The sequence below is a fragment of the Haemorhous mexicanus genome, chromosome W (assembly GCF_027477595.1).
Source record: "Haemorhous mexicanus isolate bHaeMex1 chromosome W, bHaeMex1.pri, whole genome shotgun sequence".
NCBI classification, from domain to species: domain Eukaryota; kingdom Metazoa; phylum Chordata; class Aves; order Passeriformes; family Fringillidae; genus Haemorhous; species Haemorhous mexicanus.
In genome coordinates, this window is record NC_082380.1 from 854,505 (window position 1) to 873,161 (window position 18,657).

General features: G+C 45.5%; 1 protein-coding gene across 1 annotated transcript; it reads right to left on the bottom strand.

Moving 5' to 3' along the window:
* Nucleotides 1-2,635: 2,635 nt before the first annotated feature.
* On the bottom strand, nt 2,636-13,465 carry LOC132341452 (uncharacterized). Its single transcript, XM_059873038.1, has 3 exons — nt 10,600-13,465; nt 7,987-8,180; nt 2,636-7,319 (listed from the first exon to the last, which is right to left on the bottom strand). Exon 1 carries the CDS (start codon nt 13,461-13,463, stop codon nt 10,812-10,814), a length of 2,652 nt encoding a protein of 883 aa, XP_059729021.1. The 5' UTR covers nt 13,464-13,465; the 3' UTR covers nt 2,636-7,319; nt 7,987-8,180; nt 10,600-10,811.
* Nucleotides 13,466-18,657: the final 5,192 nt, after the last annotated feature.

Consider the following 18,657-nt stretch of genomic DNA (forward strand, 5'->3'; position numbering starts at 1 on the left):
ACACCTGGGTTGGGGCAAATCCTGGTATCTGTACAGGTGGGTCCAGTCCAACCTCCTGCAGTGAGCAGGGACATCTGTAAACGTGACCGCTGTTTGACCCTAGCATCTGCAGGAGAAAGCACATATGAAAGGATCATGACCAGCCATAAATACTTATGTGAGAATGCTTTAAGTAGCAGCTCCGAATATGGGGCTGTGAGGGATGTTTGAGGGATGTTTGAGAATGTTTGCAATAAGACCAAGAAACATCCTGCTCTGCCATTTGTTAACATGTTGGTTAGTGGTTAGTCTCCTGCCTGGCTGCATAGTTTTGATCCTAAATTTTCAACAGCAAAACATATAAAAAGTTCACATGTGTTTAATAAAGTGATTCTGTTGCACCACAATGATGTCTGTGCTTCAATCACTACAAATTGCGCCTGAACAGGGACATAAATAGTGAACCTCAGGTAGCGACACCGTGTTTGAACTGAATTGTGTGAAAAGACGATCCCCGTTCTTCATGTCTACCCACCAGAGATGTGAGACTGTGAATACGGAACTATGGGACAGTCTTCATCTCATGAGCACAAGCTCTATTTAGAAATTTTACAAATAATTTTAAAAGAACAGGGATTTGAAACCCTGCCAGTTAAATTAGCTGCTTTATTAGTATGGCTGAATAGTAATTCTAATGTATTCCCCCCCTCCCCCAGGGTTTCTACAATGCTAAAGTGTGGGAAAAGGTAGGAGCTGAATTAGATGCACAGAAAAAACAAGGATGGCCAGTCACTGACAATATGTTAGTTACATGGAAAACTGTGTATATTCCCTTAAAAGCTTTGCAGCCTGCTGAGAAAGTTTGTGATCTCCCTGTCACTGATATTTTAAATCTGGAGACTGATTAGAATGTTAGCCATGTCTATGCAGAAGTACCAGCTGAAATAGGAGATGAGGACTTTCAGGAGCCTGGCCGTTCTTTTGATGCTAGTCCTATTGTTCCTGAAAAGAGGACTGATCTTTATCCTCCTTTAACTCCCATAAAAAATTCTGCTGCTGCATTTCCCACTATGGTTCAAGTGTTAGCTAATTCTTATCATCCTCCTCCTATGGCTCCTTTACCTGAATTTCTGCTGCAATCTCATTCACCTCCAACATTAATAGAGAAATGCAAGGAAGAAGCCCTAAAAAAGGGAGATATTCCCATGTTATTGGCCATGCCTGTCAATTATCAGCCTAAGAAACCCCCTCGGTATGTACCACCTCTGTTTGCATTAATAAAAGAAGCTCATAACACTGTCTGAGATCATAGACTGCGAACACAATATACTATGGGATTGATCGAATCTATTAACCAAGGGTGCACTACGACTGCTAATGATTGGCAAATACTTTTAAAACTTTTACTAATGTCAGCACAATATACAGTTTGCCTGGAGGAATGGAAAGATCTTGCTACTGTACAAATTATGGATAGTATTGCAAATTTAGAAGCAGGTGGTCTAGATGAACTGCTGGGACAAGGCCTCTATGCTACCCCTGCTGCCCAAATTAATTTAGCATCCACAGTGCTACGGCAAAGCTCAAAAATAGCCATAAAGGCTCTTAAAAGAGTCCCAGAGTCCGGACGGACTCTTCCTTTGCATCCGTTCAGCAAGGCCCTCAAGAATCATATGTAACATGCATTGATAGGTTGCAGACAGTCGTTAATAGGCAAATAGAAAATGATGAAGCAGTCACTATATTGTTAATACAACTAGCCTTTGAAAATCCTAATGTAGACAGTCAGAAAACACTGTTCTCTGTAAGGAATGAGCATGCTAATTTACCCAGCTACACGAAAGCCTATCTGAATGTGGGGACAGAGGAACACCATGCATTTGTTTTGGCTGCTGCCTTACAGCAAGCCTCTAATGTACATAAGAAAACTGGCCTCTGATGTTTTAATTGCCAACAAGAAGGGCATTTACAGAAAAATTGTCTTACTCAAAGGAAAGGAAAGAAGGATGCCCACCCTGCTGTCTCTGTCTCTCCGTGTCTGCAATGTAAAAAGGAATACCACTGGAGTCAAGCATGTAGGTCAAAATTTGATAAAGATGGCAACCCTCTCTTCCCTCAGCAGGGAAACAAGAAGAGAGATGTGAGACACAGTGCCCCTCAAATCAACAGGTTCTTCACAATCCAAACCCAGGAGTCTCTATTTCCTCTCTCCTCGCCAGAACGCGCAGGAGAGCAGATTTGGACTTACCCCTCTCAGACAATGTTCTAATCACAGGCACAACTATTCATGTGCTAAATACAGGGGTTTATGGACCTTTACCAGAAGGATTGTATGGACTTTTAATTGGTAGATTGTCTGCCACAAAGAATGGTCTCATAATACATGTTGGTGTAGTTTATGTAGACTATTTAGGGAAAATTAAATTGATGGTTTCAACTAACACCCTACCTTGTATGGGGTTCGGCTGTCCGTCTCTGCCCACACACGCATAGAGTGGTTCTGTTGCAAGCTGAGCTTCAAAGGATGAGTCTGGACTCTTTAGCTTTTTCGATCTTCAGATTGTTTATTATTTCTTATCTACAAAATTTTCTTTCTGCCCAGCTGGGATCTGACCAGCAAGGCAGCCAAAGGCACTCTGACCACCCACAAGGCGGTCGCATCTTTTTATAGTAAAAACTACGTACATCATATTTACCTTTCATTCCCAATACCTATCACCCTTATTACCGAGTGCACCTTAGCCATAGACCAATCCACAAGTGCCAACATCACACAGAAGATGGATGACAAGAAGAAGAAAGAAGAACCTTGTGACACACCCTGTTCCCTCCATCTTGTCTCCATAACCCCCCTGTACCAAAATCCTAAACCCTATATTTCACACTGTAAATATATCATTCCTGCACCATTCAAACCCAAGTGATTCTCATCTCCTTATACACAGGTCTCATTTCCTCATACACAGGTGGAACATCCCTAGAAGGATCAAAATCAAGCCACTAAGTGCTTTTGGCAACATTCCAAGACCTCTGAGCCCCCCCAAGGGTTCTCTCGGTAGCTCTGGACATCCGGAGTGATGTGCTGAGTTCCCACAACCTTGTTTTATCTCAAAACCCAAAAAAATTTCACAGTTGCTTTTGCTTTCTTTTTCGTCCTGGCAATGAAAGATGCAGTCAGAGGAACTGGTGGGTTCAACAGCACCAATGTTGTAAACGTTCACTGGCTCCAACTAATTACAAGTGAAAAGCCCTTACTAACTTTACAGTTAAGTGACACATTTTTACAGGTTTACTTGACACCTATGCAAATGTTTCCATCACGGTGGCCTCTTAAAACAGCTGATGCCTTAGTGGAAGGCATTGGGGGGTATCAAGCCCCTAGATGAAGTGCGCTTATTCTTACAGTCATAGGGCCAAACGGACACTGAGCAACTTTAAAACTATTTGTTTTACTTTCTTAATTTACACTGTGGGGTTGTGATTGAATTTCTCAATGGAATGTTAATCTTGCTATGAATGCAGCAAATTTAGCAAATGGGTCACTGATATAAATTCTCTGCTCAAATTGAGGTGGAAAACAGATACACCTGTTTGGGTTGATCAGTGGCCCTTGAAAGGGGAAAAATTGACACAAGCTAAAAAGCTTGTTGATGAACAATTTAATTGAGACATATTGTGCCATCCACATCTCCGTGGAACACCCCCACATTAGTGATACCAAAAAAAATCAGGGAAGTGGCAACTACTGCAAGATCTCAGTGCAGAAAATTGGGTGATGGAACCTATGGGTGCCTTCCAGCCAGGGTTACCCACTCCTTCAGTGATTCCCTAGGATTGGCCAAATAGTAGGGAAGAGTAGAGACCAGTAGCTTATTTATCAAAGATGTTGAACCCAGTAAGCCACGGCTAGCCAGTATGTATTCAAGCTATAACAGCTACTGCAATCCAAGTAAAAGAAAGTTGTAAGCTTACTTTTGGAAGTAAACTAATTGTGTGTACACCTCGTACAGTCCGAGGTGTGTTGAATCAAAGAAAAGCGAAAAATATAGTGAAAAGGAAAGAAAGTAAGAAGAGAAGAAAGAGAGAAGTTGAAGAAGGGGGAGGGGTGTTTAGCAGACTCTGGGATATTAGAATGTGGATGTCTTGGTGCTGGAGGAGGACAAGAGTATGAATGCAGTTTCTGCATGAAGAGCAGGGAAGTGTCTTAACACATGGTTGTTAGGAGGTTGTTCAATGCCGAAATGGGCTCCGGAGAAGGTTTAACAGAACAGACCCTCCTTGAAGAGAAAAAGAAGCTATGTTAACTAAGGGTTATCAAGGCTAGAAAGTGTTTAGCGGCTCTCATACAAGCGGCAGGGTCTCAGGAGTGGGCTGGCTCAGTAGTGATGGTTTGGGAAAACCCAAATGATCCAAGGAATGTACAAAGAATAACACCTAATTATGAAATAAGGCAAAGCTTACATCACTGGTTTCAAGCACTGCCTGAATAAACCCTGAGACGCTGCCGACATCTCCTTGCGAAGGAATACTTCAGACAGAAGGATCAGGATTGTTTTAGCCAGTGTTCTTATATTCTGATCTTAGCCTGTGAATTGTACAGGGGAGAGGGGGAATTACCATTTCCATCAGCATCTGTTGGTCACACTAGAAGGAACAGAGAGAGGCTGTCAAATCAGTCAGGGCACTCCTTACTCACCCTGACTCTCCTGAAGCACTGGCAGCAAGGTGATGGTAACCATCTTCTGCTACCATAATTGTGAAAAATGCCAATCACTTGTTTTTAAAATTTCAAAAGTTTAATAGTAATAAAATGGTTATAAAAATACTAATATAATTAGAGTAATAAAAATTTGGACAATTAGGATTAGGACAATACGAGACAATAAAAACAAAGAGTTACGGACAGTCCGGGTACCTTTTTCTGGGCAAAATAAACCCAAAAAAGGACACACATTAACAGAGGATTAACCCTTAAAAGCAATAGCCGGTTGCATATTCATACATCTCATACATGATGCATAAATTCCATTCAAACAAAGGATTCTGTCTGGTCAGTGTCAACTTCTTCCTCTTAATCCTGACGGTGCCTTCAGGGCTGAGCAAGGTGGGAAGAAGTTAGTTTCTTCTGATAAGGGAGCAATAAATTCTTTTTGTTGGAAAGATTTAGGTGTCCTGTGGCTGCTATCTCAGTGTGAGTACCTCATTCCTCTCTTTAAAAAAATAATCCACATACATAGTTTCTATTTTAACATTATGTTATAACCTAAAACAATATTTAACACACTACTTAAGAAAATTAATACAGCATAACTTTCTAACATAACACATATAATATTCATTTTAATATTTGCAAAAAGCCAACCATAAAATATGCATTTTTCACAAGTGCAACTAAATCACCTGCAGGAAACTTAACAATACCTAAATTTGCCCATTTTCCTTCAAAGAAGGTATATAAATCCAGGCCTAGGACATTACAATTATATTAACTCCCTAAGTGGTTTCAAAAGATAACAAGCCCTAAGTCAGAAGTTGCTGCCGGGTGAGAGGGTTACCATCTTTCATTCCAGTGGTAACCTTTTCCACATCGGGGAAGCAGCAAGGTGGGAGACGTTCTTCCAGTTTCTTCAAGTGGGACAAAATTTCTGCTACTCAGTCTCAATGATTAAAAGGGTACTTTGAAAAAACATATGGGTTACAAACATGATTTCACAAGAGCTTATCTTTCTCAAGAACAAGGGAACAGATCAAGACACCCAATAACTGGTAACAACACACATCTCCTTCCCGTAAATGGAGACAGTGATTAAACAGACAGAACCTTGGGAAACAACCTAAAATTACAAGGGACTGTTTCTGTCTACAGACAAGAACTGAAAACATAAAAGAATTATTGGTTTTGTATAATTTCAGCTTGAAAGGATAGCTTACAATTTAGAATTATTACAGGAGCATCTATCACAAAAAACAACCAGACCAATGCAGGGACTTGCAAGGTGGTATGGTAAAAAAAAAAATCTTAACAGTGAGGGTCCAGGATAGTGGCAACGTTGCAGGAGACAGTAGCCCTGACTGTAAGGCCCCCATAGGCACAGTAATATCACCAATCCCCCCAGGATTGTGCAGCAATTGCCATCTGAATAACAAATAAAGGAGAGTTCCACAGACCAGCTGCAGGAACGACATTCCCAGCTTGCAGCCACCCCCACACAAGCTGGCACAAATGCTGCAGCCCCCTCCAAGGAAGGGGCCACCCATCCACCCAGGTCCTTTCTCCAGCACAGTATCAGCTCACAAGAGTCCACAGGAGATGGGAGCCCCTGGCTGTAGCGGGAGCGGCACAGGTCGGACAGTCGCTCTGGGGCAGCTTGCAGGGTTCCGCCAGGGCACAAAATGGTGTCCGAGCCTCCCTGAGCACATCCTGCAGCGCGCGGTGAGCATGGACGGGGAGCTGCTCCTACCGGCGCTGCCCCTGTAGGTGCCACCAGGCCCCCTGGTTCTCCTCCTCACTTCCTGTGAAAAACACCAATCACTTGGTTTTTTTTAAGATTTTAAAAGTTTAATAGTAATAAAATGGTTATAAAAGTAGTAATACAATTCGAGTAATGATAATTTGGACAATTTGAATTAAGACAATATGAGGCAATAAAAACAAAGAGTTACGGACGTCCGGGTACCTTTTTCTGGGCAGCACAAGCCCGAAAAAAGGACCCTTGTTAACAAAGGATTAACTCTTAAAAGCAACAGCCTGTTGCATATTCATACACTTCATACATGATGCATAAATTCCATTCAAACAAAGGATTCAGTCTGGTCATCGTCAACTTCTTCCTCTTAATCCCACCAGCACCTTCGAGGGGGGGAAGAAGTTAGTTTCTTCTGATAAGAGGGCAATAAATTCCCTTTTCTCTGAAAGATTTAGGTGTCCTGTGGCTGCTATCTCGCTGCAAGTCCTAAAAAAAAATCCTACATAACATAGATTCTATTTCAACTACAAAAGTTACCTTTTTGACTACACGATTACATTTATCAAATTAATAAAATGTTAATACAGCAAAATACATATAGTAAATATCTGCGTAGAGCCATACATTATGCACTTTTCACACTTCCCACATGCGGAGAGCCGTGCTTGTCCTGCCGGACCCGCTGTGATGATGGCGCGGCGCTCGCCGCTCTCCCCCGGCTGTGCCATGTGCTCACCGCTACGGTGCCGGGGCCCTGAAGCTCCCCTAAACTCCCTCCGGTGCTGCTGCACTCCCAGAGGACAGGCAGTGGGAATAAGCTGCCATGAAGCCTCCTCCCCCGGCTCCCGCCACTTGCTGCGGAACTGCTCCAGCCTGTTATAAATAGGTAATGCAATGGTTGGCTCTCACAATTAAGAGATGAATATTGTGTGTATGTTAAGAGAAGTTTTATAGACATATAGTTATGTTATTTATATTTTTTCTCCCCATAGTCCTCTTTCCCTTCCCCCCTTTGTATTGTTGTCACTAGTTGGGGCATTTAGGGGAGGGAGAGCTCGTTACTAGGAGGCACATCATGGCAACACCTGACCTCCAATCAAGTTGTAATAAAGTGATCTCCACCAATGGACGGCAGAGAAAGAGTTGACTGACAAGACTTTGGGAGGCGCCAAGGGTATAAAAAGCAGAGCATCCGTTTTTGTAGATGAGCATATGACGGTTGAGTCCTTTGCTCTCAGCACTGCTCTTTCTTCTTATTCAATCTTTTGCTGTATTTTTGTTAAGCTTTAATAAATCTTTTAAATTTTAAAAGTGAGCATTGTTTCTCACAAGCTGATCCCACGTGGTGTGGGGCGGCACAAGCTTTTTTATGATACCATGAGGCAAATCCCCATTCCCCTCTGCCGCAGCTTGTTTTCTCACTGCTGCCCATCGGTTATGCAAATTGAAGGGGAAAAATCAGTCTTCCCCCCCAGGATAAAACGAATAGGGGGACCAGGGGCCATTGTCCAGTTTTCTCCCAAAGCCCCAACAAACTTACAATTAGAGTTTTGTGTTTTGCTCAATGCCGGCACAGATGGGTCAACACAGCTGCTGCAGTGGCACAAGCATCCTTCTTTTTCCAGTCTGCGGGTGCCACATGTGCCATGAGCGCCTTACACGCAGTCTTCAATGGATACAAAAGCTTTGTCAGCATTGCTTCACCTTGTGTAACTTGGTCCCACAAAGCATCCCCTGTGAAAAACAGAGTTCACTCTAGAATTTTTTAATGTTTAATAAGGGATAAAAAAGGAAAAATATCCAGAGATGGGATGTTGTTGGCAAACAGCCAAAGAACACTCTGGGAGCTTAAAACAATGTTCTTTATATACTGTTACATTGCTGGGGTTCTATGCATATTCATGAGTTTATACGTTATTCAAACATTCCTTTGAGATTTTGATGTTCCAGGAACTCTTTTTTTGGTTTCAACCTCTGACTTGTCTGCGTAACATTCTGTAGATTAGGTCAGTATACTTTATTTCTTCCTGAGGTTCCATCCTGTTGTTTCACACTCCCTGATAACAAGGAGTTAATAAAATTCCCCTCTCTTGTTTTGGTTTCTGTCACTGTTATCTCTTGGAGAGGCCAGTCCTCAGATGTGAGAAATGTTAAGAACAAAAAAAGGGTTACCCTTTTTTTTTTAAAGGTTGTAGAATTACAAGTTTAACCAGTTCTGGCAGAGGGGAGTGCTTTGTTAGCTGCATGTTGTAATCACCTGTTAAGTATCAGTTGTTAACCATCTATTGTTGAGAATTCTCCTTTCTCAGTACCACCCTTGCCTGCTGCCAGGAGGATGGCACCCCCCCTGGACGGTGGGAAGGGAGGAGACCTCAGGAGTATATGCAAAGTAACCTCTGACTCAGAATGCAATGAGACAGGACCCCCACCAAATCCAGGAAAAGACCCCAAAAGCAACGAGCCAAAACCGAATTACGAGATCAAAGTAGTGTCTGGACATCAGGGGGAAGGTCTGGAGCCTGCAGAGATGCTGAAAACCTTAGTGGCCCCTCACCATAACCTAAGAAGATGTCGGTCGGAGCCAGGACCCGAGACTGCAAACTGGAAAGAAGGATCCAGGGGTATATACCCCCACCTGCTCTCTTGAGGAGAGGACTCTCAGCTCTGCCCCTTAGTGGACAAAGCTGCATTTTCCTCCTCCTCCAAGTCACTCCTGGGAGCGACGACGGCGAGACCGCGGACCCATCGAGCCTCCCAAACTTGAGCTGATCACTTTTAATAAAGGCATTAAAAGGAGAAAGATCTCCTGCCCTATTTATTTCATGAAACAGCATAATTGTTTTACACCATTCTCTGAGTTAGTTACATAAAAGCATTTTAGCATTACATAGTCTCTGTAACATTTTGCTAAAGTCTACAATATAATATTTTTATCATACTAGTATTTATATAAACTATATGGTGCATACATAAACTAAAAGATTATACTATATCAAATGCAGTTAAAAAATAAATTGTACCATATAAAAAATACTTGTGATTAATAACAACATGCAAAATCTAATACATGAATGTGAAAGCCAATATTATATTGTCATTTATAACATCCCCTAAAGTGTCCCATGTTCAAGGGTAAAAAACATTGGTACTATCGAAAGATGAATCACAGTCTTTTGCCCAGAACAAGAGTCTGTTCAAATCTGTAGATTTAACTTTCCTGCTGTATTTTTCAAAATTTGTTCCAACGTCTCTGTGACATTCTTTTGTTCCTGGGATGAATCATTCCCCATAGTTCTCAGCTGCTACCCTCTGTCCTGCGGAAAGGTCGATTGGCGCCACGAACTCCTTTTCTGCCCCCAGGCTTCCTTTCAGCCCCTCTGTAAAATTCAGCCAAGCGTCATTACTGGTGCAACCACTAGTTGCCTATTATGTCCCTGATGCAGGGTGCCATTTGTTAATGACTGAGGCACAGATTCAGATCGCCTAGCAATCTGAATCGTTTATTCAAAGAAACAAGCTGGTTTTATACACTTTTTTCAAGACACAGTATTTCCTTATTGTCCTGGTTCAGGGCAAATTTGGGAGAGAACCCCCAAAGGGCCCCCCTAGGAAATCGGATTCTACCACCCCTCCCCCAACCGGTCCGGGAGAAAATACTTCCTTGGAGAAAAGTGGAAAAAAACTGTTTATTAAACAAGAAAACTTAATATTAAACAATAAAACCCCTTGCTGCTCCAAAGGAGATGACAAACCCAGAAAGCCCCCTCCCCAGATTCCAGTTCAGTTCACTCAGTCCTTCATCAGTCCCTCCGGCGCTGGAAATGCCGTGGCCCAGGCCCGGCCCGGCCCACCGAGGCGAGCTGCTGGTGCTCTTATGGTTGTTCAGTCCAGAGCAGGTGTGAACAGGTCCAGAGAAAGGGGAAAAAAGGGAAAAAAAAAAGCGCAGTCCAGGGAACTTCTTTGCCTCAGCTAGCTAAACTAACTAAAAAGCAAGGAAAAAAAAAGAGCCCTGTCCCGCCGTCTGTTCATCCGCAGAAAACACACAGTCCAGAAGCAGGAATGTGTAGGAGTGAGTTCAGTGTCTGAAAACAAACTGCGCGCCTCCTCTCCCCCCCTCAATCCTTGGAGCAAGTCTTAAAGGTGCAAAACTTACTATTCAGCATAAACGGAACAAGACGATTGGGGATAAAAGCATCATATAGTCAACCTAGGACATTCCACCCCTTATCCCCATATCGTCAGCTTACTACTAAAACTAATATATATATTCTAACTCTATAAACACATACATCAGACATTCAATATACAGCTATACACAGACAATGGTAGTAACATTTAGCAAACAGTGATATTTACACGTAGGTCTCACCCAACAATGAGATCTCCCTGAGGTACACATCGTGTTCTTCCATCTCTTTGCATTATCCACCATGTGGAACCTGGTCCCTGAGCAAAGACAACCCCACGAATGGGTTTGTCTGTACTTGAGGCAGAATTGATCCAAACTGTCTTCCCTAATAAACCTCTGACATGTACCACTGGGACTTTGTCTCCATCTACTCTATGCAAAGGCTCAGATTGGGCAGGGCCTACTCGATTAGTAGAGCCTCGGGTGTTAACTAGCCAGGTGGCTTTTGCCAGATGCTGCTCCCAGTTTTTGAAAGATCCCCCACCTAATGCTTTCAAAGTTGTTTTCAACAGTCCATTGTACCTCTCCACTCTCCCTGCAGCTGGTGCATGGTAGGGAATATGGTACACCCACTCAATGCCATGTTCCCTAGCCCAGGTGTTGATAAGGCTGTTCTTGAAATGAGTCCCATTGTCTGACTCGATCCGCTCAGGGGTTCCATGTCTCCACAGGACTTGCTTTTCAAGACCCAGGATGGTGTTCCGGGCAGTAGCATGAGACACAGGATGGGTTTCCAGCCATCCCGTGGTGGCTTCTACCATGGTCAGCACGTAGTGCTTGCCTTGGCGTGTTTGGGGCAGTGTGATGTAGTCGATCTGCCAGGCCTCCCCATACCTGTACTTGGACCACCGCCCACCATACCACAGGGGCTTCACTCGCTTGGCTTGCTTGATGGCAGCACACGTCTCACAGTCATGAATAACTTGAGAAACACTGTCCATGGTTAGATCCACCCCTCGGTCTCGTGCCCACTTATAGGTGGCATCTCTACCCTGATGACCTGAGGCGTCGTGGGCCCACCGAGCTAGGAATAACTCTCCCTTGTGTTCCCAATCTAGGTCTATCTTTGACACTTCTATCTTTGCAGCCCGGTCTACCTGCTCATTGTTTTGGTGCTCCTCATTAGCTCTGCTCTTGGGGACATGGGCATCTACATGGCGGACTTTCACAGGTAGCTTCCCTACCCTGGTAGCGATGTCCTTCCACTCATCGGCAGCCCAAATCGGTTTTCCTCTACGTTGCCAGTTAGCTTCTTTCCACCTCTCCAGCCATCCCCACAGAGCATTGGCTACCATGCATGAATCAGTGTAAAGGTAGAGCCTTGGCCACTTCTCTCTCTCAGCAATGTCCAGGGCCAGTTGAACGGCCTTGAGCTCTGCAAGTTGGCTTGATCCACCTTCTCCTTCGGTAGCTTGAGCAACCTGTCGTGTGGGGCTCCATACGGCTGCTTTCCACTTTCGTTTCATTCCCACAATGCGACAAGAACCATCAGTGAAAAGAGCGTAGCGAGTTTCTTCCACTGGCAGTTCATTGTATGGTGGAGCTTCTTCAGCACGTGTCACTTCTTCTTCCTCTTCATCAGCAAGACCAAAGTTTTCACCTTCCGGCCAGTTTGTAATTATTTCCAGAATCCCAGGGCGATTCAGTTTTCCAATATGGGCGCGCTGTGTGATCAGAGCAATCCATTTGCTCCATGTGGCACTGGTGGCATGGTGCATAGAGGGAACCTTTGCTTTGAACATCCACCCCAGTACTGGTAGTCGGGGTGCCAGGAGGAGTTGTGCTTCAGTGCCTATTACCTCTGAGGCAGCTTGGACTCCTTCATAGGCTGCTAAAATTTCCTTCTCTGTTGGGGTATAGTTGGCTTCAGACCCTCTGTAGCTTCGACTCCAAAATCCAAGTGGTCGGCCTTGAGTCTCCCCAGGCACCTTCTGCCAAAGGCTCCAGGACAAGCCATGGTTCCCGGCTGCAGAGTAGAGCACATTCCTCACCTCTGGTCCTGTCCTGACTGGGCCAAGGGCAACTGCATGAGCGATCTCCTGCTTGATCTGGGTGAAGGCTTGTTGCTGCTCAGGGCCCCAGTGGAACTTGTTCTTCTTACGGGTGACCAGGTAGAGGGGGCTCACAATCTGACTGTACTCAGGAATGTGCATTCTCCAAAAGCCTATGGCACCTAGGAAAGCTTGTGTTTCCTTCTTGCTGGATGGTGGAGACATTGCTGTGATCTTGTTGATGACATCAGTGGGAATCTGACGCCGTCCATCTTGCCACTTCACTCCCAGAAACTGGATCTCTTGAGCAGGTCCCTTGACTTTGCTCTTTTTGATGGCGAAGCCGGCTTTCAGGAGAATCTGGATAATTTCCCTTCCTTTCTCAAACACTTCTGCTGCCGTCTTCCCCCATACAATGATGTCATCAATGTATTGCAGATGTTCTGGAGCCTCACCCTTTTCTAGTACACTCTGGATCAGTCCATGGCAGATGGTGGGGCTGTGCTTCCACCCCTGGGGCAATCGGTTCCAGGTATACTGCACTCCCCTCCAGGTGAAAGCAAACTGCGGCCTGCAATCTGCTGCCAGAGGAATGGAGAAAAATGCATTGGCAATGTCAATGGTGGCATACCACTTCGCTGCCTTGGACTCTAGCTCATACTGGAGTTCCAGCATGTCTGGCACAGCAGCGCTCAGTGGTGGAGTCACTTCATTCAATGCACGGTAGTCCACCGTCAATCTCCATTCTCCCTCAGATTTACGCACAGGCCAGATGGGGCTGTTGAAGGGTGAGTGGGTCTTGCTGACCACCCCTTGGCTCTCCAGCTCTCGGATCATTTTGTGGATGGGGATCACGGCATCTCGATTCGTCCGATACTGCCAGCGGTGCACTATCGAGGTGGCAATTGCCACCTGTTGCTCTTCCACCTTCAGAAGTCCTACTGCAGATGGGTCTTCTGACAGTCCAGGCAAGGTGTTCAATTGCTTGACGCCCTCTGCCTCTACAGCAGCTATTCCAAATGCCCATCTGAATCCCTTTGGGTCCTTGAAATACCCACTTCGGAGGAAGTCTATGCATAAAATGCATGGGGCCTCTGGGCCAGTCACAATAGGGTGTTTCTTCCACTCATTTCCAGTCAGGCTCACCTCAGCTTCCACCAAAGTGAAATCCTGGGATCCCCCTGTCACACCGGCAATAGAAACAGACTCTGCCCCCACATGTCTCGATGGGATTAATGTACATTGCGCACCAGTGTCAACCAAAGCTTCGTATTCTTGTGGTTCAGATGTGCCAGGCCAACGAATCCACACAGTCCAAAAAACACGGTTTTCCCTAGCCTCTACCTGGCTAGAGGCAGGGCCCCTCTAAGCCTGGTTATCCTTTTTTCCCTGGACATAAGTCTTGGAGGTTCCTTCAAGGGCATCAAAAATATTGTCATTATCATCATATATGACAGTTCGGTTACTGGCTACTGGAGCTGCTTCCCTTTTGGAACTTCCTCTCTGAGTCTTCAGTTCACGCACCCGTTGTACCAGAGCAGCAGTAGGTTTTCCATCCCATCTCCTCATGTTTTCTCCACAATCACGCAGGAAGAACCACAGCTCAGCTCGTGGGGTGTACCTTCTCTCTCCATCTGGGGAGCGTCTGCGTTGGGCACCAGAACCTCTGATCTGTACTGCTGTGATTTGAAGAAAGTCTTCCTTAATCTCCTCTCTGAGCTTCTTGTGATTCTCCTCTATCTTATCCTCTAACCTCTGCAGACGTGTTTCCACTGCTGCGATTCTGGCATGTGTCGGGCCATGCACAGCGTCTGCATACGCTCGGAGTTTCTTTGCCATATCCAGCACGGTCTCCTCACCGTCATCTCGCTTCATTATTGCTAGAGCAGAAGCATATTCATGTGGCCCGAGTCGTACAAGTTTTCTCCACATTACAGATGTGCATTGGTACCAAGTCTGGATTTACAGTGTTTACATCATCCGAGAAGACAATCTCTGCCACTGCCATTTCCCTCAAGCGTTGGATCCCTTGCTCTATGGTCTTCCACTGTGTTTGCTGCATATAGAGATCGTCTGCACACAGGTATCTTTGTGCAACACTTCCCAGGACCCGTGCCCAGAGGCTGTGAGGGTTAGCCCCCCTCATCATTCCTTGGTCAATGACAGGATCCTGTGACAGGGATCCCAAATGCCTGGCTTCACTGCCATCCAAAACTGTAGCCTCACCTGCAGCATCCCAGAGACGGACTAACCAACTAATTATGGATTCATCAGGTCGCCGGGTATAATCCTTCCTTAGGCCACGAAGGTCCTTCAGGGAATAGGACTCCATATTGGCTTCTGAGGCTGTATCAGTTTCATTAACTTTGGGCTTTTTATCAGTAGCTGGTGGTGAGGGTCCTTCCCCTGGATCATCATCGTCAGTCACTGGCCGATTGGTTTTGCTCGTGTACTTCTTTCCTGCAGCAACTGCCAGTGGCTTAGGCTTACTGTCTGGTTCAGCTCCAGCCTGAGCAGCTGGAGTGTTGGCTGCAGCCTGAGTGATTGGAGTAGCTGCTGCTTTATCTCCCTGCCTGCCTGCCTCTGTCTGCTGCCCTACAGTATCTAGCAGGGTGCGATAAGCGTAGGCCAGGGCCCAGCTTATTGCAATGAGACTTTTTTCCTTACAGTCACCATGGCATTTCTCTTTCAGGTATTTTCCCACCTCAGCTGGGTTCTGAATTTGTTCACATGGAAAATCCCAGTCTACAGGATCAGAAAATTCCTTCAGGGTTTGGCCCATATTTTCCCATTCTCCACACCACTCATCATTTTTCATGCCTGAGTCTACTTCTGGGTCAGGGGTCTTGTCAGCTCCTCTGGACATCTCAGCCCTCATTCTAGAGAAGCTGCAGACCATATAGAGGAAGCTTACCACATTAAATGCCAGAAACATGGTCTCCTTACCATTCAGGGGAAACTGAACATTCTCAAAAAGTGACATAACAGATTCAGAGGAGAAGAAGGAAAGGAAAGGCTGGAAAGTCTCATTCCCTGCTCCTCCTTTAACAAACTGGGTGCAATTACTAATAAATTCCCAAAACATACTGCCGGAACTAGGACGCGGGGTAGGACGAAGAAACCATACACCATACATATTGTAAGCAGACTCCAGCAACCTTGTAAATGCCTTATAAATCATTATCACCAAGGCCAGCAAAATAGCTATTCCAATCCGTGCCCCTGTACTGTGAAACTTACGTCTTAGGGACAGTAATCCTAGTGACCAGAAAGGTACTGAAACCTCAAAAAGGCTTATAGACCAGAACCACATGAAGGCCTCCACCCCAAGAGACATTACGAAATCAAGCAACATGGCTACTGACTGCTTTAACTCACTACAGAGCAAGCACAACCAACATGCAATCAATAATGCTTTTTTCCACTTTCTCGAGCCACGCGTTGGGCGCCAATTGATGTGTTTGTCCTGGTTCAGGGCAAATTTGGGAGAGAACCCCCAAAGGGCCCCCCTAGGAAATCGGATTCTACCACCCCTCCCCCAACCGGTCCGGGAGAAAATACTTCCTTGGAGAAAAGTGGAAAAAAACTGTTTATTAAACAAGAAAACTTAATATTAAACAATAAAACCCCTTGCTGCTCCAAAGGAGATGACAAACCCAGAAAGCCCCCTCCCCAGATTCCAGTTCAGCTCACTCAGTCCTTCATCAGTCCCTCCGGCGCTGGAAATGCCGTGGCCCAGGCCCGGCCCGGCCCACCGAGGCGAGCTGCTGGTGCTCTTATGGTTGTTCAGTCCAGAGCAGGTGTGAACAGGTCCAGAGAAAGGGGAAAAAAGGGAAAAAAAAAAGCGCAGTCCAGGGAACTTCTTTGCCTCAGCTAGCTAAACTAACTAAAAAGCAAGGAAAAAAAAAGAGCCCTGTCCCGCCGTCTGTTCATCCGCAGAAAACACACAGTCCAGAAGCAGGAATGTGTAGGAGTGAGTTCAGTGTCTGAAAACAAACTGCGCGCCTCCTCTCCCCCCCTCAATCCTTGGAGCAAGTCTTAAAGGTGCAAAACTTACTATTCAGCATAAACGGAACAAGACGATTGGGGATAAAAGCATCATATAGTCAACCTAGGACACTTATATAGTAATTCTCACTAAGTGACCTATCACACATTGCCACATCAGCAACATGCTTTCTTAATGTCTTTATATGGGGTGATCACTTGCTGTTCAGGTGATTGGCAGGCTCCTCTCTGCAGGGCTCTGCCACATGGCACCTCCTCCCGCCAAGGTCAGGCAGAGACAAGCTTCTCTGTGCTGCCATGTGCTTCTCTGTGCTGCCATAGCATTCTGCAGGTGTGTCCCACAGCCAGTAACTCAATTCTATCCTATCTCTCCCCACAGGAAGGAGAATCAAGAGTTGTATATCTAAACTGATTGTTTTTAAAGCAATGCAAATGAACTCAGAGATTGTCACGGTTTGAGCCTGGCGCAATGCCAGTGCCCCGCATGAAAATGCTTTTTCCCTGGTGTCTGCTGTGAGATGCGATCAGAAATAGAGCAAAGCAGGCTCCAGCTTAGGAATAAAAGGGAAAATACTTTATTAACCTACAACTATAAAAGAAACACACAGAAATCAGGATGAAATCCTTCCATAAACATTCCTCCTCCCCCCACCAAATTTCCAATGCATTCACCCCTCAGATCACCCACTCTCACTCCAGCACCACCCTTCAGATTATCAATTCTCAGTTCATTGAGGAGAGAGGAGTCCCTCTTGCACCATAGACTTCCCCAGGAAACACAGTTGAAACTTCTTGTGTTTCCATGTCACAGGTGGCACCACCCGGAGATCATTTTGCCATTGTGACATCTTCCTTCCATGCCCAGTGCTCTCACCACTGCACGTGGACCGGAGCTGCTTCTAGGGTTTTCCTTTTTAAAGGGTGCTTTGCCCAGTTCCAAAAAGAGCACAGTCTCTCACCTTTGGGACACCTGTCCCCCCCCAGATTCCACCCCCTGGGGCCGAGGGGTCTCGAGAACAGAGATCCTCTTCTTCTTCTTCCCTGAAGACGGAGGGCACCCCCACCACCCTCCTCACCTGTCGTGTCTGTTCATGCCACTCTTTCACATCACATCACTGCACTCTCTTGGCTCTAAGCCATTGCCTCCCCCCTAAATGCAGTCTCTGTGTCACAGGGAAAAAAAAATGGTTCTGTCCATGGCTATACAAGAAAAGTCCAGCCAAAGGCCACTCCATCACCTCCTCCCACCCAAGATTCTTTTCAGCTTCTCTTGTGGCCCATTTCTTCTTATCTCATATCTCATCCCTATCTGTCTTCTCATTCAACTCCAGGATGAATCAGCATTTGTAAGGTTTCCAGCATCCAAGAAAAGGGTTAAAAGTCTCAGGCTCTGCCTGTCCAAAACTCCCACGGCTGCCCTGCCAGCACCGACACCCCCCCCTTCTCGTTCACTCCAGCCGTGCTATCAAATTTTCAAGGTGGCACAGGCACAGACACCAGCTCTCCCTCTCTCTCTCTCCTGGGGGGGGGCTGCCTGATGTCTCTCAAGGTTCCTCCACCCTTCAATCTCACAGGGGCCTTCACCTCCCTTCTCTGCCCAAGGCCCGGCCTGACAGCCTACCTCCTCCGGCTGCATGGCTCCCCTCCCCTGCCCAGCTCGGAGCTGGGCAGGGGAGGTTTGTTCTCTTCCACGAACTGGAACCCAAGAGACTTTCCCCAGGGAGTTCTCAGCTTTTAACCCCCTGCGTTCTCAGAGGTGTATCCATGTCCTCAGTGGCCAAACTAGATGCCAATATTCAAATCTGAGCACCTATTGGTTTGACCACAGCATTCCAAAAAAACTTACTTCAATTTCTTGACTTATTGCTTTTATTGTATCTGCTATTATTATTTTAGCTTCATCTACTATTGCCATTGCCGCTTTAACAGAATGAGTAAAAACAGCTCATGAAGTTAGTTCTGTAATGAGTAATTTCACAGAGGAATTACAGATGCAAACAGTAATTGATCAGCAAATACTGTC

Coding starts and splice junctions, on each gene's coding strand:
- LOC132341452 (XM_059873038.1), bottom strand. CDS start 13,463: ATGATCCGAGAGCTGGAGAGCCAAGGGGTGGTCAGCAAGACCCACTCA.